Source organism: Muscardinus avellanarius (assembly GCF_963383645.1).
Source record: "Muscardinus avellanarius genome assembly, chromosome: 5".
NCBI lineage: Eukaryota > Metazoa > Chordata > Mammalia > Rodentia > Gliridae > Muscardinus > Muscardinus avellanarius.
The window spans coordinates 5,249,181-5,262,001 of record NC_137790.1 but is presented as its reverse complement, the minus strand read 5'-3'; the positions used below and the strand labels follow the sequence as shown (position 1 = coordinate 5,262,001).

Below are 12,821 nucleotides of genomic sequence, written 5' to 3'. Positions count from 1 at the left end.
AAAATAAAGAACAACAACAACAACATAGGGCTGGGGGTGCAGCTTGGAGGTAGAATGCCCCTGGGTTCCATCCCTAGTACTGCAAAAGCTAAAACAAAATCATAACATTTTATTATCACATCTAGATATTGGATTCCTCAGGACCAGCCACAGGACAGTTAATGAAGTAAGACTCAATGAGTGAAACAATTTTTATTCCTAAATCTGCCCATTCTTTGGAGTGAAAACACTAAAATGTATAAAAATGTATAAAATAAAAAATGATGCCAGAAACGTGTGGTATAATTTAATCTTAGCACATATGGAGGTCCACAAATGACTTTAATTGCTTGATGATGAATGAATATATTAGCAAATGAATGATTTAAAAATAGTAAGATCAATAAAAGCTATCTGCTAGTTTACCTTCTGGGATTTAAAACATGAGAATTCTATAAATCCTCTGTTAAAAAAATAAGTCTAATAGCTAGGTGTAGTGGCACATGCTTGCAATCCAAGTATATATATATATATATATTACTTGGAATATATATATATATATATATATATATATATATATATATATATATAATGTACTTGGATATATATATATATTTTTTTCAATGTACTCTTTCTCCAAAATTTCAAACAGACTAAAGAAATTATATTCTTCCTAATATATTTCTTCTTCCCTCCTCCCTCCCTCCCTTTCTCCTTCTCCTCTTCCTCCTTCTTTTTCTCTTCCCCATAATTGAACCCAAGGCCTTCTACCTCTGAACGTTTTTTAGTTTTGAAACAGGGTTTCACTAAGTTGCTGAGGTTCTTTAAGTATCTGTGGATGGCCACAAACCTGCAATCCTCCTGTCTCAGCCTCCCAAGAAGTGGCATTATTGGCATATGCCACTGTGTCTGGCTCTTCATAATATTTTCTAAGCATGTTACAAATGCATCCTTGGTCTTTATGCAACTAGAATTTATTTTTCAATCACTGTGCACACAGTGGGTGCCTGTGCTTGGCAAGGAGCTCTAGTGACCAGATTCTCAGTGCTCTTTCCACCCTTTGCCAATCCTCTCTTTGGGGAATCGCGGTTGCCATGATCTGAGCTTCTCTATGGAGAAGTTCCAAAGAAAGGACCTGAGGGCAGCCTCCAACCAACAGGCTGTGAGAAACTAAACCCTGTCAGCAATCACAGGAGGAGCTTGGGAGAGGACCCCACCCCGGAACCCTAAGGAGACTGCATCTCCCACCCTATCTCATCCTGGCCACACCCGCACTCTGACCCTCAGAAATGGGAAGGTAATGAGTGTGTACTGTTTTGAGCCATTAAGCTTTGGGTTAATTTCTTACACAGTAGCAGATCACCAATACACTGAGAAATTAGCTAAGCTGCGTACTCTCTTGGCATGTGGCTTACAGAGCAAGATAATAACAGAGCCCATTCACCGAAAGGTTTAAGCACTGATGTTTGGAAAATAAGGTATAGCGCCCAATATTGTTTTGTGGTTATTTTAATTCTGCCTTTAGTTTTTAATCCTTTTATGACTGCTTGGACTATATTACCAATGAAATGAACATCTCCACCTGCCAAACCATCAGGAGAAAAGAAGGTAGAGTGCTGGGCAGTCTGGAGGGCCCATCTCTGCAGTGAAATAAGAGCTATAGGTAATTCACGCTTTAATGTTAACACAAATTGCTAAATTCCTTATTAAACAATGTACTCTTTTACTTTATTGGTGATAGCTGGGGTTAATTTATGCCTCACAAACAAATGTATACTAATAATCATCAATATAGCATATATTATTTATTTATTTACTTACTTATTTATTTATTTTATTTTTTGTTGGTCCTGGGGATGGAAACCAGGGCTTTCTACCTCTGGGCTATACGCCCAGACTATTTTATATTTTATTTGGAAACAGGGTCTCACTAAGTTGCTGAGAGCCTCACTAAGTAGTTGAGGCTGGCTTTGAACCTGTGCGATCCTCCTGTCTCAGCCTCCCAAGCACGGGGATTACAAGTGTGCACCACCATGCCTGGCTATATAATTTATTTAAACCTGCAAGTTTTAGTGTTTTTGTTTATTTTGTGTATATACAATCTTGAGCCTCTTTTTATGTATCTATTGCCTAACTCTACTTATTCTTAAGTACATGGCCCATTACTACCCATCACACATATCTTCCACTGACCATTTTGTCTTCTTCACAGTCCAAAGCACTTTAGGTTTTAAGAAAATGTTTCTATATTCTTATTTTACAATTTTTGATTCTTGTTACTTTAGCAGGATTTATTGAATGTTTTCAGATATACTTTATCTATGAAGAGGATCATATGACTTCTATAAAAGTAGACTATATTTTAAATAACTTCTATAAATTATAAAATTTGCTTCTTACTGGGAATATGTTCTTTAGTACAAGGATGAAGAATTTTTCAGGAAGTTAAAAGTTTAGAAAAGCCACTTAATTTCTATTCAGGCAGTGAAATTCAGTTCCACATTTTAAAAGTCTGCTAAAGCTACTAATGTCTTTCTCTTAAATCAACTGCAGATTAGGGGTTACCTGCAGTCTAAAACATCCAATTTAAAAACTTTGCTGAATGTGAAATTAAAAAAATATATATATCTGTTAGACTAAAAATCAGGAAATCTCAAAAATCTATGGTATTTAAAAATTATGTAAACTTTGTTTAAAAAAACAAAAATCTAATGAAATACAAGTATATTTTGAGAAAGTTAGAGGGTTGTTCATGTCAACAACATACATTTTTTTCCTTTCTTCAAAAAATTGTCACCAGAGAAATATTTTTGATAGTTGAAAAATCTGTATTAAAGAAGCACATTGCAAAAAATACATTTCCAAGCTCTCTCTTATACAGCAGAGAGGCTAATCTATTAATTTCCATATGAACTGGGATAAGCCTGTTCATTATTAAAAGGACCTAATGAAGACAGAAATAAAGTTTAAGTGTGTTTGAAAAACATTAAATCTTTTATTCAGCAGAAAAAAACAAGCCTAAGTGAAGAGTTTTAGCATCTAAACATCTCTGCTGACATTAACCAGAACACTGGTTAAACCATTAGCAGCCAATTCATTCTCTGCAAAGACCATAGATCCCAGGGTTCAGCTGGGAGCTCAGTTGACTTCACGGTAGTTTGGCAGAATTATTAGTCATCTACTTGGAATTCATTATTTTAAAGACCAAAATTTGGACCAGTACATTCAATATGCAAATCCTATAATCTTCTTAGCACAAGGTAAGCATCTTGGGTAATCAGCTAGAAGAAATAATATTGCAGGCAGCAGTCATTAATTAAAAAGCTGTCAATTTTCTGTGGCTAGCTCGGGTCGAGTGGGGATAATTTTAATGCTTTATTACATGGAAATAAAATGTTATAGCACTATGTAAAGGCACACACTGAATCACTGGGGAAGTCAATGCTGGGTAACCTTAATCTTTCTTATTTTTGAGAAGATATGCCTAGCTGTGTTCCCGGAGGCTGAGGACATGGGGATAGTTTAGCTGAGCATCATAATTAGCAGCAAATAAGGTATCTGCTTCATCTTTCCTTTTACTCTCAAATGTTTGCTAGTCTGTAGAGAGGGTACTTGCCTAAGAGTCATAAAGACTTGATTGCTAATACTCCCTGAGCTAATTAAATGTCCTTTTGGGCAAGTTACTTATTCTCTCTCCATTCTTATTTTTGTTTTTTAATTTTTTTTACTGGTGCATTGTGGTCATATATATGAATGGGGTACAAGATGGTAGAGACATCTTATATGAAATAATGGCAATCCATTTATATACAATATAAAATTGTTTACATCAAGGAAAACAAGAGAATATGAATTCAAATGTAGATGCCTACATGAAAGGCTAGAGAAGTTAGTCCATGAACATGTTCAAAGCCCCCCCTAGCAAGGAGGAATAAAACTGAGCTCAAGAACAGGACAGTGGGGGGCAATCTCTCCATACTTCCTGAGTTGCCTCTAAATCCTAAGAAAGCTTTTCCCTCACCAAGGAATCAAGGGTCTCCCTCCCTTTCATCACCATGGACACGATGCTGTTTTGCTGAAAAATGAGCCTGTTTATCTTCTCTAGGGTTTTCCTTCTCAGGGAACAGTTGGTAGGCGGCAGTCAGAGAGTAGGTTCAAGGATGGGGATGAGGATGAGAAGAGAACAAAGCACATCTGGACAGCCACAGCTGTTGCTTTGGAATGAAATGTTAGCAACGGGCAATGGAACCCTTGCTTGGTCTGTGGTGAGTGCTGAGGAATTCCAGGAGAAGAGTGGACAGACATCAGGCAGGGAGGCGAGCTGCAGCCTCCATTGGTCTGGTTTGCTGTTAGAAGGTTGATCTTGGCTGTCTTGTGTAGGTAGAATAAGGCAAGGCCAGGACTATAGCATCTGTGCCCAAAGATACAGGGAAATGCAGAGGCTCCGGCTGCAGAGCAGGGACATGAAGCCAACATTCAAGGTGAAGGCCATGGAAGTGGCATGCAAGGGCGGCACATGAGTAGCCGCAAGGGTAAAGGGGGGCAAAATGCCGTGCACACTGGACTGAAGGGATAACGGCCTGAGGCTGAAGGCAGACTGAGACCTGAAAGATGACCAGGGCAGGGTCAAAAAACCAGATCGTTGCAACTTAAGAGGAACAGGAAACTGGGGAGTGTATGAACTTATTCCTACTGAGGTGTTTTAATATGGAACCTTCGACCCCTGAAAGGGAAAACATGATACCATTCTTAAGGAAGAATTTATCACTCCATCATTTGCTCTGTTCCAAATTTATCTCTGTTCAAGAGATAATAATAACATCCCATTCGATGAATGGTCTTAGGACAATGGACTAACCATATAAGTTATGATTAGGATAATAGTGATAATCATAACAGAGAAACCTGCCAGTTACCGTAGTAAGTGCTTTCTATGAGTCATTTTTGGGGGGGGGGGTGCTGGGGATTGAACCCAGGGGCATTATACCTCTCAGCTAGACCCCTAGCCCTATTTTTTATTCTTTATTTTGAAACAGAGTCTCACTAAGTTGCAGAGGATCTCACAACTTTATGAGGCTGGCCACGAACCTGTATCGTCCTGTCTCAGCCTTCCACATACTGGAATTACAAGTGTGCGCCACTATGCCTGGGTCCTATGAGTCATTTTATAAATATTCACATTATTTCCCCTAATTCTATCTGTTTTATATACAAGGAGTTTGTTTTTCATGTAGATCAAGTAATGTATGTGAAGTAACAGCCAGATTGCACTGCAGCTGGGTTTGAATTCATGGTCCATTCTTTTAATCCATGACTTTGCCTCTTTTCCACAACTTCACTTCCTTTCCTAAAATAAAAATATAAAGGTATCAAAGCTTTATTTTAAACAATAGGATTTTGGATTTGAAGATGGAGACAATAACCAGCATTTCTTCTCTTTCTGGGAAGCATAATAAATCAAATGTGAGAAAGAAGACTAAATCATGCCAGTTATTGTCTGCGAAATGAAGACGTGGTTAGCATCCTTACTATGAAATAGCTAAGTGGGCAGGCCACCCTGCATGTTGAGCAGTAGCCATGCAGAAAGACAAGGAAGGGGAACATCGCTCTGAGTTTTAGTCCCAGCTCAGCGAAGTCACATCTGGGGACAACGGGGAAAACAAACACAAAGTTAGTACCGGCCGGCCGGTGCAGACAGAAGCTCCCCCAGACCTGCTGTGAGCGCAGAGGATGTGATGTGAGCTGAGAAAGGAATCAGGTATTGACACAAACTACCACGCTCTGGGGCGCGCACTGCTTCACACATGAGAATTCTGAAGGATGCCGGGGTCTAACGATGACACTGTCTGCCGGTAGATAACAAAAATGTGGTGTCTATACACGATGAAATTTTAGTAACAAAGAATAACCAAATCTGTGTCATTTGCAGGAAAATGAATAGAATTAGAGGATATTATGGGAAGCGAGGTCAGTCAGTCTCAGACAGCCAAGGAGCAAATGTTTTCTCTCATCTATGGAAGTTAGGGAGCAAATACAGAACAGAAGGGACCTTATAGAGGGATGTGCGTGACCAGTACAATATTGGAAGGGGATACCAGGAGGGCTGGGGAAGGAAGAGCTGGTAGATAAATTACGCAAATGATGGTGCGCCCATGTATGAGGATGTAGGAAGGTATCAGCACTGATATCACAGAGTAGGTACTGACTGGGGTGGGACTGTAAGGGAAACACACGGACACCTGTGCGCATGCCCGTATGACTTTGAGCCTCGCTACAATGCATCATTACAACGTACCGATGAATAGCGATTCCATCTGTCTATAAAGCCAGAGCTCAGGAGTGAAATGTGAGCCTGTGGAACTGGAGAAAGAAGGGGGGAATGAAGATTAACACGAAGCTGAAACTGGAGGGAGTGAAAGAAGAAATGTTTTCTTAGAAAAAAAGACACAGAAAATAGAAATTGAAAAACACAAAACAAAGTGAGAATAAATTAGTTTAAAAGAGAGGAAAATAGTGGCAGCTGTGGACGATGGGTGGTGAGTTTGGGGCACAGTAATTGGAGACCCTGAAGAAGAAAAGCACAAGTGAGAACAACTGTTCATGGAAACTCACGGAGCATTTAAAAATAAAAAGAAAACATGACTTGAGTCTTTATACTCAATAGACACGATGGATAAATTGACTGTAAATAAATAACGCCTAGCTATAGACTACAAATTGACCTGACTTCAAAGGTTTTTTTCAGTGCATATAAAAAAAAGTAAGTCTCTTTTAAAGGGAAACCAGTCAATCCATGCCCCTGCCAGGACAGAGCATGAGCCACGAGTCTCACATCATAATATCTGTGCTTCTCAGATGGAGGGAGGCTGAAAGTCCTGTGCTTATTCCCAGCCCCAATTAAAATAACAATATATAATAGCTGTCTATTAAAGGGGGAAATATTTAAATCCAATCATAATACGGAATGACTTTGGTTTTAAAAAACGGGCATTATACCGCAGACTGAGGGAGAAAATGGAAGGGAATAAAATACTGGCAATTATCAATGCATCTCAAAAGCTGTCAACGGTGTTTACTCTCTGAGCCAGCAGTTCTACTTATAGAAAATTATCCCTGCAGAATAATGAACACTTCTACCAGGATCGATGTGATTGAAGTCATTATGACATTTTTCTTAAGAGTAAAAACCTGGAGAAAAACAAAAACACGACATTCAAACCTGGTGCTCGAGACACCCGCATTCACCTGCCCCTCTCACTCTGAGAAATAACACAAGCAGTGTCCACGGTGACCCTGTGCTTAGCAAGACAGAGCTGTAGACCCCCAGAAGGTAGGGGGGGGCTGGCCCTGGGAGGCAGGAAGACATTAGTAAGATTGATTGGCAACACCATTCTGGAAAGGTCCCTAATGAAAGCCGTCTCAGGTAGAAGAGGCAGCCCTCCCGTTTACTCTCCCTCCTCTTAGAAACGTACACACTACCATTGGAGCTTAGTGGCTGTGTTCTGAGGGTGTGATAGGCTTGCAAAGAGCGATAGGACGTTTCTTAAGAGAAGTTTGAGTCTCTCCAGGCACAGTAGTGCACACCTGTAATCCCAGTGCTGGGGAAGCTGAGAGAAGAGGATCTCGGGTTTGAGGCCAGCCTTGGCAATGCTACAAGATTTTGAGCAACCTAGTAAGAACTTGTTTCAAAATAAAAAAAAAAATACTATGGAAGCAGCCAAAATGTCCATCAACAGATAAATGGCTTATAAAACTATGGGAGTTTCACACAATGGAATTTTACTTAGCCATAAATAACAAAATGTTATCTGCAGAGAAATGGATAGAATTGAAGAGCATTATGCTAAGTAAGATTAGTCAGTCACGGAAGTGAAAAGTCCTAATATGTGGAAGCTAGGGAGAAAATGGGACACGGGACGAGCTCTAGACAAAGAAGGAAAAAACTTAGATGAGTAAAGGAGGCAAACTAACTGAAGGAGATGGGAAGGGGGAGAGGGAGGTTCCCTCATGTGCATGGTACGCATTCACAGGCATGGAAGTCAATCACTGACCAGTCATGAGAAGGAGGGGCAGAGGGAGTGGGGTGGGCATTGGGGAAGGGCTGAGTGAGTGACGTGTGCCTGTATGTCTCTACCATCCTGTGCCTCACAATGATGTATGATTACAATGCACCGATAAAAAAGAATAAATTGAAAAAATAAAATAAAAGTAAAAAGGGTGTAGCTTGGAGATAGGATGTCCCTGGGTTAAATACTCAGTATTATAAAGAAAAATGAAAAAGAAGTTTGGGTTTCTGAAGACTTATGAGATCCAACACAAAAGAATGAAATCTGTCAGTGGTGACGACATGGATGAAACTGAGGGACAGTAAGGGAAATAGCCAGGAACACAAAGAATACTGCACACTCTCACTCATATGTTGGGTCTGTAAAAGTCAGTCTAGTTGAAATAGAAAGCAGAAAGTGACTAGCAGAGGGGAGGCTGGATGGGGAGAGGGAGGTCAACTCGGACAAAGTTACATTTAGATAGGAAAAATACACTCTGGAGCTCGGTTATATAGATAGGAAAAATAAACTCTGGAGCTCGGTTGCACAGCAAGGTATCCACAGTTAGCAAAAATTTACTGTATATTTAATAAAATAGCCAGAAGAAAGGATTCTGAATGTTCTCACCACAGTGAAATGAAACCTGTTTAAGGCAATGGATATGTTAATTATTCTATTTGATCATTACACAATGCACACATGAATCAAAATATAACATTGTGCTCCAAAATGAGGAAGGGGGCTTAAATAATACAGAGAGAGAAGAAGAAGAAGAAGAAGAAGAAGAAGAAGAAGAAGAAGAAGAAGAAGAAGAAGGAGGAGGAGGAGGAGGAGGAGGAGGAGGAGGAGGAGGAGGAGGAGGAGGAGGAGGAGGGAGAAGAAGAGAAGAGGAAGAGAGAGGGAGGGAGGGAGGGAGGGAGGGAGGGAGAGAGAGAGAGAGAGAGAGAGAGAGAGAGAGAGAGAGAGAGAGAGAGAGAGAGAGAGAGAGAGAGAGAGAGAGAGATCTGTAGAGCAGATGAAGGGGATTGGACTTAGAGGAAGGCAGACTAAAGAAACAGCTCAAATAACACACTGTGGCATGTGTGAAGGTCCTGCTATGCATCTTGTTACCACCAGGTGGACGCAGAGGGAGCACACAAGCAGCCACTTGCAGGTATGTTCTGATCACATCACCCGCGATTATCATGTATATTTGCAATGCACTAATAAAATAATTAAAAACAATTAAAAAGCCAATTCTATTTACACCCAGAGTAGATGTTGAGAAAGAGTGAACCATTGTGAATTTAGGTCACAGAACTCGATCTTCTTTTTATTATTATTATTATTTTTGTGGTACTGGGAATGGAACCCAGGAGCTTTTCTACCTCTGGGCTATCCTCCCAGACCTATTTTCTATTTTATTTGGAAACAGGGTCTCACTAAGTTGCTGAGAGCCTCACTAAGTAGCTGAGGCTGGCTTCGAATCTGTGCGATCCTCATGTCTCAGCCTCCCAAGCGCTGGGTTACGAGCATGCGCCACCACGCCCGGCTGAACTCGATCTTAATAAAGGCAATAGATAGGTGTTCTTACTGATGTATTATCATAAACTATACACAAATATTAAAAGTAATATTAAATACCTGTATTTATTGGCATGAAAAGATATTCTCAGCACATTGTTAACTAGATAGTTATAAGCCAGGATCAATCATGCGATCAGAAATTTTAAAAAATGTTTATGCGTATCTATGGTTATAAAATTCAGAATTGGGTATGGTGGCACACACCTATAATACCAGTACTTGGGAAGCTAAGACAGGAGGAACACAGGTTTGTGTCCAGCCTCACTAAGTAGTGAGACTCTCATCAACCTAGTGAGACTCTGTTTCAAAATAAAATAAACAACACTGGGGATATAACTTGGAGGTAGAATGCCCCTGGGTTCGATACCAATACATACATACATACATACATACATACACACATACATACACACATACATACATACACACATACATGCACATATACATACATACATACACACATACACACATACATACATAAGTAGATAAATAAGCAAACCAATAAGTATAAATAAAATTCGGGACATGTTTGACAAGCCAGACCAAAAAATATTTACAATATTTACCTTTGGTTACATTTGAGTGATATTATTTGAGAAGATTTTAATTTCAAATGTTTCTTATCAATTTAAAAATTTTGCTTTGATGATTTAATATTTCATATAAAATATAAAGACAAAAGTAAGCTACTATAACTTGATTTGCGAGACAGGGATGGGAAGAGATACATCTACCATAAAGGGTTATTTAACCTGTGTAAAACACTCTTAGAAATAAATAAGACATACAGATAAATGTGCAAATAAGAGGAATAAAAAATTCCCCAAAGGGGAAATAAAAATGGTCAGTAAAATCAGCTAAAACATTTAAAATACCACTAATAATGTGGGCAGGCAAATTAAAATGGGAAAGCATTTTTACTCTTTAGTGTGTAATGAGTGTGTAAGACAGCTGGGCATGGTGTCACAGGCCTGTAATCCCAGTACTTGGAAGGCTGAGACAGGAGAATCACATGAGGGAGGCCGGTTTCAGCAGCTAAGTGACTTAGTAAGATCCTGAGTAATTTAGGGAGAACCTGTTTCAAAATTAAAAATAAAATACGGCAGGGGAGGGGGTTTTAGCTTGGAGGTAAAATGCCCCTGGGAACACACATGGGTACATATGCACACACACACACACACACACACACACACACACACACACACACACACACACCTTATCTCCTTATCTGGTTGTAGAGGACACATAGACACCCTCATATTGCTGGAGACCAAAGTACCCTTGTCCAGGACAGATCAGAAGCTTTGTATGTGGTCATGTCTGCACACCTCAGGAATTTACCCCATGAAGCAGTTACACTCAGGGATGGACTGACACCCAGTGCAGATAGGAGCCGACTAAGGTGCAGACAGGGAACAAACACATTGGGAGTAATTCAGGCCCGTATTCAGTGATGTGTTTACTAAACAGAGGCCTGTGCAGAAATACCACACTATCCATCTAGACAGGTGTTGGTTACATTTTGCCTATTGATGGAATTCTGAAGAAAATGAGGAAATAAATTCTGAAGAGTTCTGAGGAAAATGCCCACCATCTCCAATCATAAGTTGAATTGATGCTCCTTATCCATTGGCATGCATCAATGCAACACTGTGCGCTTCAAATATGGTCCAAGCCACGCCATCACACAGGCAGGAACCCTGAATGACAGGTGTCGTCAGCTGTGAATAGTGCTTCTCACATGGACAATATAAGTTATATGTGAAAGGAGAGTTGCCCAGAAGCTTAAGTAGCTAATTGTTTTGCTGTCCTGGTCAAATTCTCATCCCACTTCCCTTCCAGCACGTAGGCCAGCAGGGGGCTGGCCAGGGCAGAGCCGATTTGTCCTCTCACTGTTTTTATTTTCATAACAGATTGTAATGTTAGTTTAGGAAAAAAAATCCAGAATAAAAATGATGATTATAAAAACAAAATAAATAAATCTATCTATAATTATTAGATCTACAGAGTAGGCTTTAGATTACTTGGGGAAAGGACCATGATTGCGTTGATGGATGGATGGGTTTATCTCACAGGATGTAATTGGCCCTCAGCTGTTTTATAAGTAAGCTACTGGTTTAAAGTGTTGAATGAAGAAGGAGATGGAGCTTCCAACATGGTTGCAAGGACAGCTGAGGAGCCTTTCCTGGAGGAGAAGGAATGGAGAGCGTGAGCCTTGTGTCAGGTGTCTAACGTGACTCCACCATTAGTGTCCACAGTGCACACTTCTAGTCACACATGTTTACCATGTTATCTGGAAACAGGGGATGCTGCTGTGCCTTTGAAGGGGAGATGGGGGCTCCTGCCACTCACAACGTGATGCTTTATAAAGGCTGCCCCCCAAAATGGTATGGGATGTGCATACTCTAAAGAAACTAGGTACATAAAAATCAATGATTTTATTTTTAACTTTCTTCAGTCACTTAATCTCATCTATCTCAATACTAAGAATATAAATTTCCAACAATGAGTAATTCAACAAGTAATTCTTGCAGTTCTCCCCGTATGGATTTGCAATAGTCTCTATGTAGACACGGTATCTAATATAGGTGAACAAGGTACTTCTTTCTCTGTGTGTATGTGTGTTGTACTGGCAAGTGAACCCAGGGGTGTTCTACCTCTCAGCCCTTTTTATTTTTTTGTTTTGAAACAGTTGTTAAGAGTCTTACTACTTGCTGAAGCTGTCCTCAAACCTATGATCCTCTTGTCTCAGAATTCCAAGTATTAAAATTATAGGAGTGCACCATCATACCCCACTGGCATAGTAGTTCTTCTCCAGATGTTGAGCTAACCTTCATGAATTATGTTCCTGGCCCCTTTGTGGACAGGTTAGTAGCTACTTGCATTATGTGAATGAAGATACCTGGGTGGACCTTGTGAGGGAGAGTAGGGAAGGGTAGGGGGGAGAGAATGACATTCCCACTGGCAAGAAACATCTCTGTTAGGACTGGAATTCTTTAGAACACAACGTCTATTGCGCAGGTAACACACAAATCAAGTGACTTCATACCTTTAGAGAATTTCCACACGATAGTGGGTACAGGATAGCCCTCAGCTGAGCAATTGAGGATGACAGCCTTGCCGTAAATGCCGTCCTGGTCCCGGGGTTGAACCACAAACTTGGGAGGAACTGAAAAGAGAAATGTCACCAGTCATTCAGACAATACAGAGAACGCTTTACATATATGGGGA

The 12,821-nt window shown here is 40.1% G+C and overlaps 1 protein-coding gene across 3 annotated transcripts in view; it reads right to left on the bottom strand.

The window, feature by feature from the left end:
- The window catches only part of DSCAM (DS cell adhesion molecule), a gene marked incomplete at both ends in the record, with an annotated part of 734,316 nt that overhangs the window by 235,221 nt on the left and 486,274 nt on the right, over positions 1–12,821 (bottom strand). For all 3 annotated transcript variants that reach the window (XM_080695506.1, XM_080695507.1, XM_080695508.1), the window contains one exon: positions 12,640–12,759. In XM_080695506.1, coding sequence (XP_080551632.1) covers positions 12,640–12,759 — 120 coding nt within the window. The remainder of the gene's footprint in view (positions 1–12,639; positions 12,760–12,821) is intronic.